The sequence below is a fragment of the Mycteria americana genome, chromosome 23 (assembly GCF_035582795.1).
Source record: "Mycteria americana isolate JAX WOST 10 ecotype Jacksonville Zoo and Gardens chromosome 23, USCA_MyAme_1.0, whole genome shotgun sequence".
Taxonomy (NCBI): Eukaryota; Metazoa; Chordata; class Aves; order Ciconiiformes; family Ciconiidae; genus Mycteria; species Mycteria americana.
In genome coordinates this window covers 7,075,983-7,095,957 of record NC_134387.1, presented here as the reverse complement: position 1 = coordinate 7,095,957, position 19,975 = coordinate 7,075,983, and the positions used below count along the sequence as shown (strand labels likewise).

The following is a 19,975-nucleotide window of genomic DNA, read 5'->3' as shown; positions in this document are numbered from 1 at the left end:
TTTTCAGGTGGTGGCCAGCAGAGATCTGCAATCCCAGGTCTGTGCCTCTCAACATACAGGGCCTCAAACATGATATCGGGGACTTCCCAGTATTTTTCTTTGGTTCACATGACTACTATTGGGTACACCAGGGCAGAGTTTTCCCTTATGTTGAAGGAGATAAAAGCTTTGCTGAGGGGCAAACTAGTATTAACAAGACCTTCAAGAAAGGTAAAATCAAACAAAGTTTATAGTGGTTTATGACAAAAATTCCACGTGTTTGTGTCTCCATCACCACTTAACCTGCATGGGAATATTATGTGACTAGTGTTCTGTGTTCACGTAAAATTGCAAACATTATGTAGATCCCTTGACTGCAGATAAAAATGTTTCTTTATGTGCCTACTCATTGTGTATTGTTGTGGGCAAGTTCAATTCTTCCACAAACTGGGAAATGTTAAGATGGAGCTTGGGCTCTGCTGCATGGGATCATTGTTCAGTATCTCCGTACCTACTGAAAAGTACCTGATGATAGATTCATGATATACTGCAATAACTCATTTTTAGCTTCTGTTTTTGTTTATAGAGTTCTATTCCTAGCTTTAAAAAAAAAAATAAAAAAACTTAAATACATACATGTGTATATTTGATTAACAGCAGCTGGTGCTAATTGCTTTCTATTTTGAACTCCCTTGCACAGCACTTGAAGAAGCGGCAAAGCGCTTCCAGGAGCTGAAAGCACAAAGAGAAAGCAAAGAGGCATTAGAAATCGAAAGGAATTCAAGGAAACCTCCACCTTATAAACACATTAAAGTGAGTTGGCTTCTTTCTTTTCCTGTTTTTAGTCTGTGCATTGGTAAGCTATGTATTTAAACCAATATTTGCAACAATTCAAGCTTAAGGAAATTCAAATAAATCATTTTGCTGTTATTTTCAAGAATCCTTTGTTCTGTCTTATAGTACCATAAAACATTCTTTTAGCAGAGTATTTGTGAAACAGAGTTAACGGCTGAAGAAGAGTTTTACCTAAGGTAGAATTTTGCTGGTTGCAAGCTCACGTCATGCGTCTTAGATAAGTGCTGGCTATTACAACTTACTAAACTTTGTTAACACTGAACTCAACATTAGTAGAAATGCCGACTGCTCATCCTACTGCAGAGTCTAACTCTTGCCAGCAATTTTGGACACATAGAGCTTGGTGTTGTTTCTTTAATGCTTTTAGTTTTAGTCAGAAGAAATCCCAGTGATGTACTTGATAAACTTTGTATGCTTTGAATTACTGAACCAGTAATTTTACTGGGGAGAGACTCATGCTGTACTGTCTGGAGTCATGCGTGTTGATGTTCTTCACTTAAATTGCTTACTGCTGGCTTCTCTGAACAGTGTATGTCCCCGTGTAAGTTGGCAGCTGAGCGGCAACAGATGCCATCTGTAAAAGCGCATGCATGTGTCTGCTTCTGAGTTGCAGGAAGTATACTTGTTGTGAGACACTATCCTTCAAAAGGGTCTAGAAGAAAAATAATGACGCCATCATTATTTTCTTGCCTTCTCATGTCAGTTGATGATTGGCCTCCAATAAAGCCATTGAGTTTGTGTTCTTTGTACATTGTCATCTTCATTTATTCTTTTTTTCCTTTGTTCCACAGTCCAACAAGGTAATAGGGAAGGTTCAGATTCAGGTAGCTGATCTGTCGGAAATCCCTCGCTGTAACTGCAAGCCGTCGGACGAGAACCCCTGTGGTCTGGAGTCAGAGTGTCTCAACAGGATGCTGCAGTATGAGTGCCATCCCCAGGTGTGCCCAGCGGGAGAGCGCTGTCAGAACCAGTGTTTCACCAAAAGACTCTACCCTGATGCTGAAATCATAAAAACTGATCGACGTGGATGGGGTCTCAGGACAAAAAGGAGCATTAAAAAGGTAGAATTACAAAGGACAAAGGTTGTGATAGCCATCAGTGTGCTTTTATGTGAAAACACTGCTACTCTGTGTACCTTAAGCGAACGCATACAAAAATTTCAGCACTTGCAAGTAAATGCTTTGTGTTAAAAAGACATGGAACTTCTGTAGGTGAAGCAGTGATGGTGAAATCTGCTTAGCTGTTTCCACAGAAGCGTCTTAACCTTGATGCTTGCAGAAGAAAAGCTAGTTCCAGGTGACTGTGAATTTGTGAATTCTGTTGGTGGAGGGGAAGAGCATGTGTGTGTTTTCTCACTGCCTACTGGGCAAAAAGGGAGAGAGCGGTCTGGGAAAAAGTAGTCTGAGTGATGGTTTCTTTCCCTAAATAAGGCCGTTGAAGATGATGAAATCTTAGAGGGCCGGCAAAATAAGTCACCTGGTTTTTCTCTTTTTTTTTTTTTTTCCCTTCTTTTTCTTCCCCTTGTCCTTATCATAAGCCAGCAAATGACAGTAACAAAATATGAGAGAAGCTCAAAGGGTGGGTGGAGTTGGCTTGAATTGTGAGCCCCTTTTCAGGGGGTTATTCTTAAGTCTTTCCTTTTGCCTTTTCTGTTTATGCTGTTACACAGCAACATGCTGATGGCATTTTCCCGTTAGCGGGTCGCTTGACATGGGGGAGTTTGTGGTATTACTCTTACAGATGTCTGGTAACGAGTCAGCTTTCTCACCTTCCTGGCGTTCAACTCTTCAGCCTGGATTTGTTTCGGAAGAACTCCCAGGGGATTAATGAAACGCTGGAGGTGATCAGGCTGCATTGGACAACAAACTTTAAAGGTTCTTAGAAGTTCAAGAAGGCAGAGAAGAGTAATGAAGATACAGAGATTTCTGTTGATGGAGGTGACGCTGCTATTATAACAAAAAGCAGCAAGGACTGACTGGCCTCGGGAAATGTTACGGACTTTGGCTTAAATACTAGCGTGGCTGGCGTCTTTAAGAGGATCTGTGGGTGCAGCCAGTGAGGAGGAGGAATGGGAATATTCTTCCCTGACTGTCAGAAAGCCATTGGATGTGGATCACTTCGGTTCCCTTCACACTCTATCACTGCACACTGTGTTGCTGGGGATACCAGTCTGGGATTCAGGTGGGATACGCAACAGCTGATACGGAAAAGCAAAATCTTACATTTGCATATCTAAGCGTGAGAATCCTCGTCTAGCTGGATTGCAGTCTTGCTGCACTTCGAGGCAAGCATGAGGATGATTGGCCTGGATTTCACCTCTGCTTTAACTTGCCAGGCAGAGGAATGGATCTGATGGACGGATGCGTGTTTTGCTCTTACTTGTGCGGGCTTTGTTGTTTCTGAACAAGGAGATGGCTGAGCATACCTGAAGAGTAGAAGATGCAGTTATGCCCACGGATGGAATTGGACACTTTAAGACTTCAGGTCAAGTTGTTTTTGTCGTGTAACCCACGTCCTCAAGACTCCACTCTAGAGAACTCTTTTGCTCTTGGTTGCCTTCATATTTTCTTCAGTTTGAATTTGCACTTGTCTTAACAGCAACAGTATACTAGAGTTCCTCATCATGAGGAAGCAGGCCATAGTTTTGGTGGACTCGAACTTGATGTGAGGATTACACTGCTCTGCTCTGTAGAGAGAAAGTGGCTGATCTCCAGACTGGAAATTCTGCTGTGACATTTTGGATCGCTGTGGGATGACATGTTTAGCTTCCAGTGTCATCAGAAAGTACAGAAAAAGTAAAGAGATCCCGAATTGATTCTTTTACCATTAGGCAATGTGGTATTTAACTGCATGCACAGGTAGTGTGTAGGATAATCCACTGAAGAGGTCCTGCAACGTCAAGATGAAGGCTTTGGGCTCCTATATAGTAATTTCAACTGTGAATTCTTTGCTTTTGTCCATTTTTACTGGACATCTACCTCCTTGGCTTTTTAAAATGTAGCTTACACTCTCTAAAAATCTGAGTAGAGAAATATTATGTAGCGGTTTGTGACAAGCACACATGTAAGTGGGGTGATATTGGAGGTGTTTTAACAGACCAGTTTCAGTGAGGACACCATTAACCACTCCATCAGAGGTGGAAGCTCCTGACTGCATTTGGAACTTTTTTCAACGTATGCACACCTGACTGATCTGACAACAAGTAGCTAGAGGAATAGTGGGGGGGGGAAGCTGTGTTTAAAAACCTTTCAACACACTACGATTATTCCTCTCCCAAGTACCTGGTGAATTTTTATAGCAGGGGGTTTTTTTATAGTAGAGTTCCTGTGAATTTAATATGCAAACTTTATAAATGTATTTGTGTCCTCTAAGAGCTTTACTGAAAGCTGTTGGTGGTTCTGTTGAATTGTCCAGGTGTTCCCAAACACACAGGCTGAACTGAAAGCAACTTGGTGGTGAGGGGACGTTGGGTTTTTTTTCCCTTTGATTTGGGCTAAAATTTTCAGAAGCATCCAAGTGATATTGATCAAGTGAATGTGTGTAAGATAAGACTCAGACTATTCCAAACTGTAAATCAGTCTTAGTAAGTGCTGGGTTTCTGAGTCACTTAGGTGACTTACCTCTCAGAAACGTGACCTGAATTGGCTGATTTCCACCCTTATCCCTTTCATTTACCACTTTCTTCATTCATATTTGGGTTGCGACAGCCGCAGGCGAGGGCATGCAGGGACAGGCGTTACTGCCTGGAGCCCCGTCACATCCTTCAGGGCATCTCAGAAGTCTTTGAAGCCCAGGAGTCTGCCCCCAGCGCGGCTGACGGTAGCGCTTGTTAACATGTTGGTACTGTACGTTACAAGAGTTTTTCTTGAAGTATCAGGTGCATGTTGGACACTTGAATTTGAGCATTTAAAATAGCTATTTTAGCAGTGTTTTAAACCATCAGCAACTCTTGATAAAGTGATGCTCAGAGTGCTGAGTATTGACTCCCTTGTATCAAGGTATCAATCACATCCCAGCTCTTCTGAATTCCCTTAGGTAAAGGTTGGGAACACGCTGTTGGCCTAGAGGGCTACTTTTAAACGTGTTTTTTAGCGATTACTTTTTTCGAATCTACAATTTTTGTATAATCTGTGTTTCATTAAAGCTTTGTTACTGCAAATGTTCTGAGTTTATTGACTATTAAAAGTCCTAATACAAGTGAAGTAAGTAGTGAAAATACTTGCCATTGTAATAGTTCATGTTTCCTTAGGAGTCTGAATATTGTCTCATTGTCCTTTTTAAAAAGAAAGCATGAAACTTTAAAGGATTCTAGAGAACGGACAAATACGGCTTGTGTAGTGAATACAGAAACAGTGCCTGGCTCTGCTGCCTTTTAATTTTGAGTGAACTTATTGCTTAGACAACAAATACCTGGGGCACATATTCGCGTCTCACCTACTAGATGGTTAAAGTTGAGTGCTTTTTGGGATGATTAGAGTATATTTTTATAGGAAATGCTTCTTGCTGTGCTGCTTCCCTTTATCATCATAAGAAGTAGTAAGCATGGATTTCTTGTTTTTGTTTTCCTTCACTTTTCAGGGTGAATTTGTGAATGAATATGTTGGCGAGCTAATTGACGAAGAAGAGTGCAGATTGCGGATCAAACGTGCACATGAAAACAGCGTAACCAATTTTTATATGTTAACTGTAACAAAGGTAAATATTATGTCTTGTTCAATATAAACTGTTTATGGTTGAAACTAGGGGCAAAATGCTGGCGGAAGCATCAGCCCATGTTTGATGTTACCGACACTCAGGTGTCGGTAGGAGGAGAACATCTGTGTTTGTCTTTAATGGAATGGGTGAAGAGATGAAACGGAAAGCCTTTGTCTTAGGTTGTGCACTCTGTGCCTCTTTCACTTCTGTAAGCACAAATATTCAGACACTTTTTCATAAAACTAACTCTGCAGGGAAAACTTACCCCTTTTAACTAATTTCAAATAAGCTTTTTTTTTTCTGCCTTAGCCCTTAGTAGTCACTTGTCAACAGGAAACCTTTTTTTGTTTGTAAGTACTAAATATGTCTTTGTCTTTTTATTTGAAGGATCGGATAATAGATGCTGGCCCAAAGGGGAATTATTCTCGTTTTATGAACCATAGTTGTAATCCAAACTGTGAAACACAGAAATGGACGGTGAATGGTGACATTAGAGTTGGACTCTTTGCTCTTTGTGATATTCCTGCAGGTAAAAAGATGGCACTATTCTGCACGTGTCCTTTTGTCTTGAAATGGCTAAGTTCCTAACTTGGCCATGTTTTGTTTTCTCTGAAGTTACTTAATACCAGTGGTGTTGACAGGAACTTTGTCATTCATTGGAGTGGAGACAAATATTTGAGTTCCAGTTTTAGCAAGGATCTTATAGTTAGAAATAGTTTGAAGCTGAAAGCTACTGTTAAAGCTAACTACAGGGTTTGCTGCCACGTACAACGTTAACTCTGCGTCATGTAAACGCTTACCGTAGCATTGGTGCTTTCACCGATATTTGTCTGGTGTGGTATTACCTTTCCACGTTAAGTGTTTTACCTGATCTGTCATTGTAGCTGGGTCTGTATGGTAGTGTAGCTGCTACTTAGGTCTGATCGAGGCAGAATTTGTTACTTTCAAAGTTTATGAAATCAATGTGCTATTTATTTCAAGCTCACCCTTTGCTAGATATCTTGCTGCTAGATCTCACAGAGTATGAAGAGATAAATGCTAATGAAATGTCATTGTCACGAGCCTGTCTTTCCTCAGTGTCTGTGTGGGTGAATTGTTTTTCTTTAAATTTTAGGAATGGAGTTAACATTTAATTATAATCTGGATTGCCTGGGCAATGGTAGGACCGAATGTCATTGTGGAGCAGAAAACTGCAGTGGTTTTCTAGGAGTGCGTCCAAAGGTACATGGATGAAAATTGAAGCTTCTCTTCCCAAATCCAGAGATCTAGTGAGAGGAGGGCAAAGAGAGGTTTTTGTTTTATTTAACTTTTTACTTTAGTCTATGCAATGCTTCCCACCCTTGAAAGTCTCTAAAGATTTTACAGTTATGCACTGTAGTGCTATTGTGTCGAGGGTGAAGTTAATTTACCAAATTGTGTTAATTCAGATACATGTGGATGGGCATTTCTGGCTTTTATAGCTTAAAAACTTTTTTGAGTGGATTTAATTTAAGCATAGTTCATGCAAATAATAACCCAAAGCTGATTAAATTATTTTAATGCGAGGGGTTTATAAAGTGACTGTATGCTGTGATCTTTGTAATTGCTAGACAGCATTTGCAACGGCAAATGAAGAGAAGGTGAAGAATGCAAAATTAAAGCAGAAGAAACGGAAAATAAAAACAGAACAGAAGCAGATGCATGAAGACAACTGTTTCCAGTGTGGAGATGGGGGAGAACTAGTCATGTGTGATAAAAAGGACTGTCCCAAAGCATACCACCTCCTATGCCTTAACCTGACTCAACCACCTTTCGGTAAGAGCAATCGTATGCCTTCCTATTCATCTTTCCCTTCCTGCAGCAAGACGGTGTTTGAGCTGAAATGCAGTATTCACTGACGTTAAATGCAGCATATTTGCTTTTGCAATACCACTCATTTTTAGAAATACATCAGGTGGCAGTGCTTCTCAGTGAGAACCGATGGACAGAGAGGCATTGTAATACTTTTTAATGCTCTTCTTGTATCTCTTTCTTGGATCAAATTTCCTCCTCCTATTTTGATTGAAATATCTGCATCATCTTGATGTCCCAAGGTCAGCAAGTGCAAATCAAATGACAGTTCAAACTGCAGACATAGCAAGCATGATGTGTAGGGCTCGATTAATCAGTAAATGTGTTTAAATTATCTACTGTCTCCCGATGGCACGTATCTTCTGTTTGACTTTTTCCGTGTTAAGGCATAGCTTTTTGTAGCCAGGGCTCAAATCATTCAGCAATACAACATCTTAATCTGATTGCAGGATTTTGTATAAGTCCTTATCTCTTTAAGCTTCCCGATTCCAAAGACTTTGGTGAAAATAATTGGAAGTCCAGATTAGTCTGTGATTAAATTAACCAAAAGGCTGCCATGAGTGAAGTTGAATCTGTCACGTGCCTTTTCAGCATATAGAAACATGGAAGCTATCCTCAAAATAGCTTATTTGCTGGAGAAGGAAATGATAGCATCTTAGCACCGAGAGCAACTCGACTTAGGTTTTTTTTGTTTGGCTTTGTTTTTCTTTGAGGTTCGAGGGGGGGTCGCCTGGCCCAGACAGGCTAGTCACAACTTCATTAGAGGTCTGGAGTCCCATCGTGGTGCTGTTCTCACTCTTTGGGACACGGGTCTCGCCACACTGTAAATGCGGTGTGTCGTGTCCCTGGGAAGGAGAGTGCTCTCTGTTTCTCAAGAGTAACCCGGCCAAAAGGGACTTCAGCGAGGCTTGGACACAGCAGCAAGAAGCTTTTGATTTCCCTTTTTTGCTATGTTCAGTGTACCTTTGCAGTCTGAGAGCTCAGCACATGGTCATACAAATCCATGTCTGAATGGTTTGGGGGATCTGGGAGGTTTTATGCTCAAACATATTTTTACACAACTTGTTCTTCTCTGAGCCATTCCTCGCTTATTTTTCAAAACTAATGCCTTCAGTCTTGGACATTAAAGTACGCTGCAGTTGAACTAAGACTTAATTTGGAGATACCCGTCTGAGCGAGTACTGTGTCCAGATCAATAAGAGATGCTCACAAAACAGACTCTCCATCTTGCAAGGACATTTGGTGTCTCGATGCCAAAGGAGGTTGATCTAACTATTGTAAGCTCTGATTATGCATGCAGCAATGTTTTGAGCCAAGTGAGGCCTAAAAATTGCAAAACAGCTAAGAACTGTTCCCAGTCAGATTACTGTAAGTGAGAAGCAGAAGTAGCAACTACAGTAAGAGCTGATTTTTCTGAACTTTCTTTCCATTCATCTGAACAATTACAACATGGAGTAAGGGTTAAAGGCCAGTGCTGTCCCCGAAATGCACTAATTTCAGCTTCCTGTCTCTCTCTCCTCCTTTCTCCTCCCATCCCCAGGAAAGTGGGAATGTCCGTGGCATCAGTGCGACATCTGTAGCAATCCTGCAGTTTCATTCTGTGAGTTTTGCCCTCATTCATTCTGTAAAGATCACGAGAAGGGAGCCCTGGTGGCATCAGCGTTGGATGGCCGTCTCTGCTGCTCCACACACGACCCCAAATCTCCTGTGGCACCCGAGTACTGGAGCAAGATAAAGTGCAAATTGGAATCACAGAATCCTGTAGAAGAAGCAAAGGAGTGAATTTGATTAAAAACAAACAAGGGAGGGGAGAAGAGGGGCAAACAGGCGATGAACTTAAAGAGACTGCTATGACACATTCAGTCTTTGTCATGGGAGCCGTCGTGTGTGAACTGGGAACGGGACCATTTAACCTTAGCAAGCAGAAGCAGGCAGCGGTGTTTGTTTTTTTTATTGTTTGGTCTTTCTTTTACCCTTGAATGTGCTACAGCAGCTCTTACTGTTGGAAACCAGAAACGTCTTGGCCTTCAAAGAAAAACGTAGACCTTTTGACAGGGAAAAGAATATTCTGTTTAAAATATGTTCTTTCAGTGTAGAAAGCAAAGCATAGCAACATATTTATTTATTTAATTTTTAAAGGGTGTTGAAGATCTGGTTTTGATCAGTCAACGTGTCTTTAAAAACAAAATAGCAAAGCCAACGTAACTTTCATGTCTAGATTAAGAAAAGAATAAAGCCTCCCCACTCTGTGTAACATTGAGATGCCATAAAGGCAGATGTGGGTTTCAGACCAGGTGACCCTGAAATGCCTCCATTGCAGTACTTATTTTTAAAGGCATTTTGAGAAGGTAGGTTATATATCATGTTAACTTCTGGATATTATTGTAAAGCTTTTCCTGTGAGAAATCAGGTGTATGACTTGGAAGTGCTTGTAACACAAGATCTAGCATTGTTTAAGGAGGGAAGAAATCATGGTTCCTTGCTCGAGAGCTATAACCGGTCTTTGCAGACAGGTGGAAATTCAGAAAGAGCTTAATTGCACAATGGTAATTTCTTTATCCCGCCTAATTTGGAAAACCTTCGTAGTTAGGAGAGCCTCCCGGCCTCGGTCACATACTGCAGCGCACTCAGAACTGAAGTCTTAATCCTGCCAGTGGGAGCTCTGCCGTTGACTTCTTTAGATGGAGAATTGTTCTGTGCGAACGTATTTGTCACCTGCCAAGTCTGCACTTGTTTTATGGCAATTATATTAGCGTGATTATTGCCGCCTTCTCGGACTCCCATTAGCTTCAAAGGAAGTTTGAGCGCTTAAGGAATCCGCCCCATGTGCATGTTTGTTTTGATTGAATGTTCAGATTTTTTTTGCTGAGAGAGATCTTCTGACTTTAATCTTCATTGTTAATGGAGCTAAGAAGAATCTCGGCACTTCTGCAATGAACAGGGTATTTTCTGTCTGGGTAGCAGGCCGTATTCGCAGCAGCCAACGTTAGCCTCATGAGACAGTTCTCTCTTGGATTTCCTCTGTTAATCAGTAGAGAGACAGGCTCCTTCCTTGAGGCTTTTGAAGTGGCTTAGGTCGGCTCCTGCTCCAGCTTTTCTTTTGAAAACCTATCCTCCATTTCGTGGTCAAGGAGCCTAGAGGGACTAGTTTTCCCCAGGCTGGTTGGTCTTTGGTGAATCTTCTCCCCCAGCCCCCAGTCTTGCAAAGCACTGTGCATCTCCCCCTGTCCTAGTATAGTTGGAGCGTACTTTTGACTTGTATGCTGATATTGGCTAACTGTGTGCTAGCTTTTTGCTAATGGGTATTGAAAACAATCCTGAACGAAAAGAATTAGTATCAAGTGTTGCTGGCATCTGGCTAAATTAAGCCTTTGAATTAAGAATTAAGAACCTTGTCTCTGGAAGACTGCTTACATAAACCTACAGGAACATGGTGACTTCTCAGTTCAAGAAAGCAGTAGGCTGAAAAAGTCCATGTGGGATTTTAGAACATGTCTTGCCTCTGGCTGGTGACCTTCTCGTCCTCAAATTTATGTACAGGGGGGAAATTTTTTTTGTGTGCAATTGTAAAATTACAAAATACACTACAGTCTCTTTAAGCAGCTGCTGTGCCATTTAACTGATCTGGCAGTTCATCTTCGGAACGGTCTGCAGATGCCTTTCCTACAAACTTGTGGGTGTCTTGGGTGGCATAACTGTGCAGATCTCTCGTGGGTCAGTTTATGGTACAGAGGGCTAATGGGATCTATGAAGCACTTCATCTTGTAGTCCGTACTACGGTGAATGTCTGAAACACTATTCTTGCTTGAAAGCAGTGCTATATTTTGGTATTTTTTACAAAAAAAATTTACAAAAAGGATTTTATTTTTCTTAACATTTTGTGTGATAAATGTCTCTTTTTAAGCTCTTGAACCTTTTCAGAAATTCCAAACATAGCTTTTGCTACAGTGTCTGTAAGGCCTGATGTGTTTACTTTTTATTATTTATTAGGCTTGGTGATGTTCAAATGATTTTCTCTTAGTCAGAGCATTCTGAATATTGCAAATGTGCTATCGTGTGAGTGCACCTACATGCTTTCTTCATTCTGTGTCCGTGGTGACTTCCCGACCGGAGGGAAATGGTGTGGTAGCACCAGAACGCCCTCACGAGCGTTTGACATGGCAGGGAGCAGACAAGAGCCATGGACCATCAGTCGCCACGTGAGACGTACTGCTGTGACGTGCCGGTGCGCTGAGTATCGTAGAATGTGTGAAGGTTCGCAGAAGGCTTAAAAAACTTGTAAAATGCTGTGAATTGAGGCCTGCTGCTACTCCTGTGCCATGCCACTTGATGTCTTGGTTGACTTTGTTTTCAGACTTCTTACAGGTGCTCCTTTTTTCCACCAAAAAAAGATTAATAATAGCCAACAGCTGGGCTTGGACTTAAAAAGGGAAAATAGGAGATTGGTTTATAAGCTTGTACATACTCACGAACCAAAAGGCTGAACTGGATTTCACGCTGTTGGATGGAAGGTGAATCTTTCAAAAAACTTTAACGTTCTGGGATAAGAAAATACCTGATTCAAAGTATCTTGGTAACCGTAGGGGGTTTGCTCTGTATGCCAAACACAGAATGTTGAAGTACACGCTTGAACCACATTTCTGCAAACCGAAGAGAAGAATAATGCAATTCCTTTGTAAGGAAAAGATTTAACAGTTGTGTTTTGATAATTGGCATCAGCAGAGGGGGAGTCGGCTGCTGAATTAAATTTGTGTGGTCTCTAAAATTAGATAAGTAATACTGAGTAGTTTGGTCGTTTCATGCTGAGGCCTGGAAGAAATCCACAGAACTGCTGGTGATTTTGGTCGAGAACTTAAATCTGCTGTTTAATCTGTCAGTCGTTCCTGAACTGGAACGCACCGTCACCCTTTTCCCTTACTTTTGTTTTAAATTTTTGAGATAGCACCACACACCTGCCTCCAGCTCTGTCGCCCGTGCGCTCCCGATAGCGTGCAGTGTCTGAGTTGCTCTGCAAATGAACGGGATTTTGTTGTTTACTGGAGCTTTTACTCTACAGTTCGCACCTTAGCACAGCGCAGACGTTCTGCAGACCGTGGCCAAATGGCGCAGTGGCTGGTTACTACCATTTTCTAAATACATGGTGCAAGCGGTAGTTATTGTAGCTTTCAGATTATTAGTATAGACTTGTCCTGTCAATAGACTGTTGAAGGCATTTGCAGCTCAGGAAGGATAACGTTAAAGGCAATTTTGTGGGCAAATTACCTTCTCTGGTCACCACCATGGTCTTAGAGAATCTGTTAAAATGGAGTAATAGGGCTGGAATGTTTAGTTTTGGCCTTTCTTCTAAAAAACTTCTTGTATCTTGATTTCAGGATAGAATGGGAAAGACACAATTACTAGACGTAATTAACAATGAGCGTAAAATCTGTATATATTGAAACTTTACAGAAATATGTGGGTGGGGTGGGGGAGGAGGGTGGGAGGGGGGTGTCCAGCGCTGGTACGAAGTAGTCACTTTAACATTGAAACCTCTGCCTCATTGAATTCAGGGTTTAATGTACTTGAAGCTCTGCGGTTCCTTATACAGCTTTTTTATTTATACATAACTTTTTTTTGTATACTACATTGAAAATGTCTTTGACTTCCCTGAAGTTACTTTCTGCTCCCGCTGTACAGTGAATCTATGGCAAACGGGAGAGTTTTTCAAAGCAGCCGTCTCAGCCTTGCGCGTGTTCAAGAAGCGTGTTGCGTGAGAGACGGCGACCTTGGAGCGATGCTGTCCGTTTGCTTTCAGTTTTCCACCCACTTTCCCCTCCCATTTATCTTTGTGTAGCAAAAACATTTGCACTTACGATACAGTCCTACACTTTGGATGTATTCACAATGTTGTTCTGAGGAAAAAAGAAAAAAAAAAAAAAGGGCAAAAAAGAAGGGGGGGGAGAAAAAAAAAAGCCGTTTCCTATTATATTCTATTCCTGAGCGGCAAGCTCAGGTCCTTATTACCCCTGTGAGGGGCTATCTCACTGCTCTGGAGAGAGGGGAGGTGTTCAGCTGAAACTCTGTGCTTTGCATAGAAGACTTCTGTAATTAATGTGAAATCAAAAAGGGAAAACGCGTATGAATTTGCCAAAGCCATTCACTCATTGACCGTTTCTCGTGTGGTACTAACTGCCGGGGGGTCGCGCAGGAGGAGCGAGCTGCCTCGCCTCGCGCCGCCTCTTCCAGCCCCAGCGGACGCGGTGGCCGTGCGTGGTCCTCTCCGGGGCCGCCGGCCCCTTCTGCGCCGTTCGTGCTCGCTTTTGGGTTCTAAACGGACTGGATGAAAAAAAAAAAAACAAACCAACCACCACGTTTCCCATTCGCTGGTCGAGCTGTATCGCGCTGCTGGTGTCACTTTTCCTTTGCAAACAGACCGATGGCGTCGCCACAGAAAACAAGGTGGTAACTCGCTGTTTCGGCTGGTGCTGGGGTGGTTCTGCGGGGGGGCGCGTGCCTGGGGGTGCTGTGAGGAACGAAACCCGTTTGTTTCCGCGCGAGTGATGTTGCACAACACAGATACCTGCAGATTCCGTTTCCATTCCCATGTACTCTTACCTGTAAGGATGACCTTTGTAGAGTCGTTATTTCTGTAGACTTTGTTTATCTGTAACAAACTTTGTAGATCCTGTGAAATGTTATTTTAACGAAATCACTCGCGTCTTTAATAGCAAAGCATCAATATTCACTGAAGTCGGTATCTTAAGAGTTTTTGGAAGTTGACTAGAAGCTCTTGACACTAACGAAGTAGTGTTCGATTTCCCTGGCGATGTTCCACTGGGGCATTACTGTATTATGACTTGATGTTGCCGCATAGACTTTGAGATATACGATATTTTGGGGGTTTTGTTGTTCGGCCTATGTTCTCTTGCATAGTGTGAAACCTGTAAAGCTTGGTTAACCTGTATATAGCTAGCTTACTGTCGACTAGTTATAGTGTACCTAGAATTGCCTGTAATATTTTAGCTTCTTACTGAATGTGTGTGATGGTAGGAACATATAATTTTTGTACATTATATTTACTGAGATGTTGCCTTTTTTATTTTACAAATACTTTGGAATTCAGATGTGGTTTTGCTTCCGTGAGGATTCATTTGGAAAGGTTTTTAATGACATTCCACTGATTTGAACTTTTGCTTGAGGTTGACTTCAATAAATCGTTCTGAATGTTCCAACGACGACAGGCGTTTCCATCCCTCTCGCCGGCCGGGCGGCAGGGGCTCGGCCTCCCGCTCCGGGGCCGGGGGCCGGGCGAGGGCCGGGCCGGCTGCGCTGCTGGGGGGGCCAGGGGCCTCCCCGCTCCCGCGGAGGGGAGGGGAAGGGCCGGGCCGCGCCGCTCCGCCCCGCCCCGCCCCGGGCGGCGGCGCCAGGCCGGCGGGCGGCCATGCGGCGGGCGGGCGGCGCGGCGGAGCTGGCGGCGGAGGCGGCGGTGCGGGCCCTGCTGCTGGCCGCCTTCGCGTGAGTGCGGGCGGCGGGCGCTGCCCCCGCGGCGGCGGCGGCGGCTCCCGGGCCCGGCCCGGCCGCCTCGGCCCTCCCGCGGGGCGCGGAGGAGCCGCTCCCGCAGCGCGGCCGGGGCCGTCGGGCCGGGGGCAGCGGCCGGGACCCCCGGAGCCTCCCAGGCCGCCTGGCCCCTGCGGCGGCGGGGGACGGAGCCCCCGCCCGCCGCTCCGCCCGCGGCAGGTTGCGGGGGCAGCCGCCCACGTCGGGCTTCTCGCTTCTTCCTCTCCAGGATCATGGAGTTCCTGCCTCCCTTCCAGCGCGTGGTGCAGCCCGAAGAGATGTGGCTTTATAGAAACCCCTACGTAGAGGTGGATCACGTACCCACCGTCCCCATGTTTGTAAGTTCAGCGGCTTCCTGCGTGTGCTTGGGTTTTTCTTCAATTAGAAACGATCCTTTTAAAGCAAAGCTGCGAGCTAAACGACTTGTACTGCAAGTGCCGGTAGTTCTTACTGCGTGTTACTGAAAGTGCAATGTGTTATTGCAGACTGGACAACACTGACAGTCATTTTTGTCGTCTCTTTAGGCTTTACCATCCAGGGTTGTCTTTGGGATTTTAACTAAGTTTATAAAAACTAGTGGGGGCTTTTTACTCTTGTTCACCATCAATTTCATGTCCAGATCACTAGGACCATGGAGGATAGCCCCTCTCTCACTATCAGGGAACATTTTGCTTGAAAGCAGCTATTTTCAGCAAAGTTTTATTATAATTTTATCGTAAAAATGTTTTCCCTAGGTCTCTAGTGTCAAAAGGGTTTAGTATAAAACTGTCAGTGCTGGATTTCAAGTAGACAATAGTCCCTTAAAGGGGACTGAAGCAGGGGTGTTGCGGTGACATGGGGTGGCTCCTGGCTAAGAAATTTGCTATTTCTTAGCAAATAACGCTGTTGATTTTCTGCAAGAGGTAGGCACTAAACGTGAAAGGACAAAACCTCGATGTAGCGTTTGGATTTGGCAGTGTAAAGCATGACGTATGCCAGGCTTCAGGTGGTAGCAGACTGCTTGGGAGCCCGTCAGACACACCGGGGACCTCCCCGGGGTGAAATCCCGCAGCGGCAGTCGCTGCTGAGATCTTATGAATGGTAACGGGTTTTCTCTGAGTCAGCGGCTCCTCTATTTTTTGCTGACAAGCAGCATGGGCGCTGCTGACAAAGAGCTAATCGTTGTGCTTGCAGGGATGGGGAGAGTTGGGGTGCTGTGGCCGGTACTGCGAAGGGATGCCCGAAAGCAGGAGGGGAGGGAGCTGCAGGCAGGGGTGACATGAAGCCAGCCAAAGCAGCACTCTCGTGCCAGAGGGGCTATTTGAGAGCTTGAGGATGTGCTGGGCTTCACTCGGAGGAGGGAAGGCTCCGCTGCTCTGCTGAGTGTGTGCACTGAGTGGGTAAAGCACGGGAAGGAGTGGGATGCAGAGAGGGGCTTTTTAGCGTGCTGCATTATTTTTGCTGCCTGGGGTGGGTGTTTTTTTCTCATGCTTTGGTACAGGCGACGTCCAGCAGCCCGTGGGTGTTTGTACGTGAGGTGCTGCCGATGGATGACAACCAGGAGGAATAGCCATGCTCTGGGGAGCACGGGGTTAGCCAGGGTTTGCTGCAAATACAGCTGGGGGTGGTTTTGCTTTCTGACAGAAGTGTAGCGTTTGGAGAGGACAGGTTGCTGCTTGGCTTTGGGGAAGGAAGGTGTATAGTCTCTGTGAGCAATTGCTGTTGTGTTCTGGTGAGAGCGCTTAAATCTGCTTCGCTAACAGACACCTAACGACCTTCTCATTTTGTGGCAGTTCATCGCATTTCTGTCTCCCTTACTGCTCATTGTCCTGGCAAGGGTGTTCATGAATGCCGACCGAGAAGACACGCGGGAAGCCTGCCTAGGTGAGCTCCTTCTTATCCCGGAGAGCTGCAGCCCCCCGAGGGGTCTGTCCTGATGCTGTGGCTGAGCCAGGGGTCTCACGGATGAGTCCTTTGCTCTTGCTGGGGCACAAGTGTTGTGCCAGGGGTATCAAAGCCGAGCTGTGTGGCTCCGGCTGAAGTTTGAGCACCGCCTGTGCCTGAATGTGCCTCGAAGCTGCACATTCAGGTGGGGACGATGCTGACGTGACCTCTCTGCTCTCTCCTAGCTGCCAGCCTTGCTCTCGCCCTGAACGGGGTTTTTACAAATGCCCTGAAGCTCATTGTGGGAAGGTGAGAAACTGGCTCGTTCCGAGCTGCGCTGTGCGGGGAGGGGAACCAAGTCAGAGCAGTGGTAGAGCTGCAATAGCAGGAGCAAGGGCCAGAAGCTGAAGTTGGACGTACTCAGCCTGGAAAAAATGTGTTTTTTCTAGCTGTAAAGACAATTAAATATTAGAACAAACACTGGCGAGGACCTGCTGTCTCTGAGCATCATTTAGGTGGGCTTGTTCAGGCCTGTGCCAGGAGGAGCGCTTTGGCATGTGCACAGGGAACGGACGGGATGGTTTCATATCCCTGGGCCACGCGGTCAGGGTGGCAAAAAGTTACCTGTGCCCAGCCGCAGCCGGAGAGGTTTGCTCCGGTGTGCCCGCCGGCTGCGCGACCGGGGCACGTTGAGGCCGCGTGGGAATTCAGTTCTTGTAAGGCATTTGCTCCGCTGGGCTGGACGGGGAGGATGAGCGCAGTGCTAATCCTCAGGGTCTAAGCCGGGTCCTGCCCGAGCAGCGGTGGGCCGGTGGGGCTGTGCTGCTGCAGCCTGGCTCTCGCCTGCCGAGCCCTGCCTGCCCAGGCAGGAGCGGAGCTGGGTGCGATGCTCGGTTTTGCATTTCTCGCCGCCTTCCCTTTGTGCAGTGGAGGGAGCTGCGCAAGCTGGCTGGCGACTGCATTCGCATGTGGGTGCTCCGTGGGAGGGCTGGGTGCTCAGATGTCTGCTGAGCACCGTGCTGGGTGTGCTGCACGCCTGATGGCCACGTGCTTTGTTCTCTGCCCTAGGCCACGGCCGGACTTCTTCTATCGATGCTTCCCCGATGGACGAGCAAACCCGGAGCTGGTGTGCACAGGCGACCCTGGCATAGTGACTGAGGGACGCAAAAGCTTCCCCAGTGGACACGCTTCGTGTAAGTTTTCCATGTCCCTTACCCGCTGCAGCCCCAGACGATGAACCGTGGTGAGCAGAAGCCCGTGGGGAGGGCAGCTTGGGTTTGCTTTCATGCACGCTGTGGCTTTGGCTATGTTCATTGGCCTGTTTGGGGGCCTCAGCTTTCCCTCTGCAAAGCGATGGGTGACAATCTGAAGCTGAAGCTGTCTGTAACTCCTCGGAGGAGGGATGCTTGCCAAGTACCAGCTTCTACAGCTCCTTTATCGCTCACAAGCTGATGCTTCCTTTGGCTTATGTGGGCAGGACAGACATCCTCTTTCAGCCCCTCCACTGCAGCAGGGGAGAGGGTGAAGGTCTGGCTGAGGGCTGACGGCAGAGCCCGGAGCCGTTTCTGAAGCAACACGCTTCTCTTTCAGTCGCCTTCGCTGGTCTCGCCTTCTCTGCCTTCTATGTAGCTGGGAAGGTGCACTGCTTTGCTCCCGGCCGGGGAGGCAGGGCTCTGCGGCTCTGCGCCTTCCTCCTCCCACTCTTCCTCGCCACCCTCATCGCCGTGTCCCGCACCTGTGACTACAAGCACCACTGGCAAGGTGGGTTGGCGTCTGCCTGCGGACCTGGACGGGGGCACAACTGGGTGCCCTGAGCGGGGGCACTCTGAGCGCGGGGAGGGTCCGTGTTGCTGCAGAGGAGTTCAGAGCCCACGACGGCAACTTGGGTTTTTTGATTACTCCTCCAGTGGTAATTTTTTTGCTGCCTGCAAGGTGATGATGCCTTTCTTTTTGTTTTTGAAATACATGCCAAGCTTAGTTTTATAGCCAAGGGTCAAGTTGCCGATCCAGCTCAGCTCTGAGCAGGCTGAAAAGCTGCCTGCTGGAGAATTCACTGACGAGGATTGTGAGGGTAAAGGGAAGTTAATTCTCCTCTGGTCTTGCCTGCAGATGTGTTGGTTGGCTCAGCGATCGGCTTCGTGCTTGCATACCTCTGCTACAGGCAGTATTACCCTCCTCTGATGGACTCCATGTGCCACAAACCATTTCTGTACAAATCCAAACAACTGCCGGTGCACCAAGAAAAGCTTGCAGCTTCCAGCTTTCACCTGGATATATAGTGACAGGCTCTGTCCTGCCGGCACCTTTCCTGCTGCTCCTTGAGTGCTAGGGCAGGGGAAGGCTTTGGGGAGGTTGGTCTGCAAGTGGCTCAAATGAGGATGAACCTGAAACCCAAGCAGGCGTTCCCTGCAGTGCTTGGTAAGTTGTCCTGCTCAGGGGCCTGCGTTGCTTCGTTAACCGAATTTTGTAGGCGTCCTTCCCTTCGAGCCCGCTGTGAAGCGAGCGAGGCACTCAGCTTGCGAGCCTGCGGGTGGACAGCCCGGGTACGAAAGGTCCTGAAGCAAGAACTGGAAAAATGTGACAACCCGGTGTGCCCCGTCCGGTGGGTGGTCCTGTGTCCAGTCTGGAAAGCACCATCAGTCATCTCCCTTCAGTCTGGCCGAGCTGCCCCATCCCTTCTCATGGGAAGTGTACGTCGAAATGAAGTGCAGGACCTGCTCCTGGCGCCGGGTTTAAGTCCGTCTTTTCAATTACAGCTGAGCTAATTTGGAGTAGTGAGCGTGAGGTTGCAATCTTTAACCATGGATTAAGTGGGGGAGAGGGAAGATGAAACTAGCATGATCGTTATTTGTATTATTGTGCTAGCCCTGATTTTTTCTAATTTGCCAAATAAAGGAGTTTAATTTTTTTAATGAGCTGTGGTACTAAAAACTTTACTTCAAGGCCTGGTTTTATTGCTGTATAAACCATTTCCTTTGGTGTGTCTGCAGGGGTTTCTAGGTGGGTGTTTATTTTGTATCTCTTTCCTTGCAGCTTTAATACGGTTGTAAAGAGATGACAATCAGCAGAAAATGAAATGGTGTCTGAAGGCATCCCTTCAGAGGGGCTTGTTTCTCTACACCGTGGTTTGTTTTCTCAGACAGTGGAAGGGTAGAGTGCTGCTGAGAAATCCAAGGCACAGCTGTCTGGCAGGACTGTTGTAAGTAGTTACTTGTCA

The 19,975-nt window shown here is 45.9% G+C and overlaps 2 protein-coding genes across 5 annotated transcripts in view; both read left to right on the top strand.

The window, feature by feature from the left end:
- NSD3 (nuclear receptor binding SET domain protein 3) overlaps positions 1-14,573 on the top strand; it is a 49,135-nt gene extending 34,562 nt beyond the window's left edge. For 3 of the 4 annotated variants that reach the window (XM_075523644.1, XM_075523642.1, XM_075523643.1), the window contains 8 exons: positions 8-210; positions 680-792; positions 1,626-1,895; positions 5,413-5,529; positions 5,917-6,058; positions 6,644-6,750; positions 7,119-7,323; positions 8,900-14,573. In XM_075523644.1, the coding sequence (XP_075379759.1) occupies positions 8-210; positions 680-792; positions 1,626-1,895; positions 5,413-5,529; positions 5,917-6,058; positions 6,644-6,750; positions 7,119-7,323; positions 8,900-9,141 (1,399 nt within the window). In that variant the 3' untranslated portion in view covers positions 9,142-14,573. Of the gene's footprint in view, positions 1-7; positions 211-679; positions 793-1,625; positions 1,896-5,412; positions 5,530-5,916; positions 6,059-6,643; positions 6,751-7,118; positions 7,324-8,899 lie in introns of those variants that run through there. The other variant, XM_075523645.1, reaches the window with a different exon arrangement.
- A 187-nt stretch (positions 14,574-14,760) lies between these two features.
- PLPP5 (phospholipid phosphatase 5) lies at positions 14,761-19,686 on the top strand. The gene is made up of 7 exons (XM_075523442.1): positions 14,761-14,853; positions 15,125-15,233; positions 16,668-16,758; positions 17,004-17,067; positions 17,827-17,951; positions 18,349-18,519; positions 18,868-19,686. The coding sequence occupies exons 1-7, from the start codon at positions 14,780-14,782 to the stop codon at positions 19,035-19,037; spliced, it is 804 nt and encodes a 267-aa protein (XP_075379557.1). The 5' UTR covers positions 14,761-14,779; the 3' UTR covers positions 19,038-19,686.
- Positions 19,687-19,975: the final 289 nt, after the last annotated feature.

Coding starts and splice junctions, on each gene's coding strand:
- PLPP5 (XM_075523442.1), top strand. CDS start 14,780: ATGCGGCGGGCGGGCGGCGCGGCGGAGCTGGCGGCGGAGGCGGCGGTG. Junction 14,854..15,124: donor CTGCTGCTGGCCGCCTTCGC/GTGAGTGCGGGC, acceptor CTTCCTCTCCAG/GATCATGGAGTTCCTGCCTC. Junction 18,520..18,867: donor CTACAAGCACCACTGGCAAG/GTGGGTTGGCGT, acceptor TCTTGCCTGCAG/ATGTGTTGGTTGGCTCAGCG.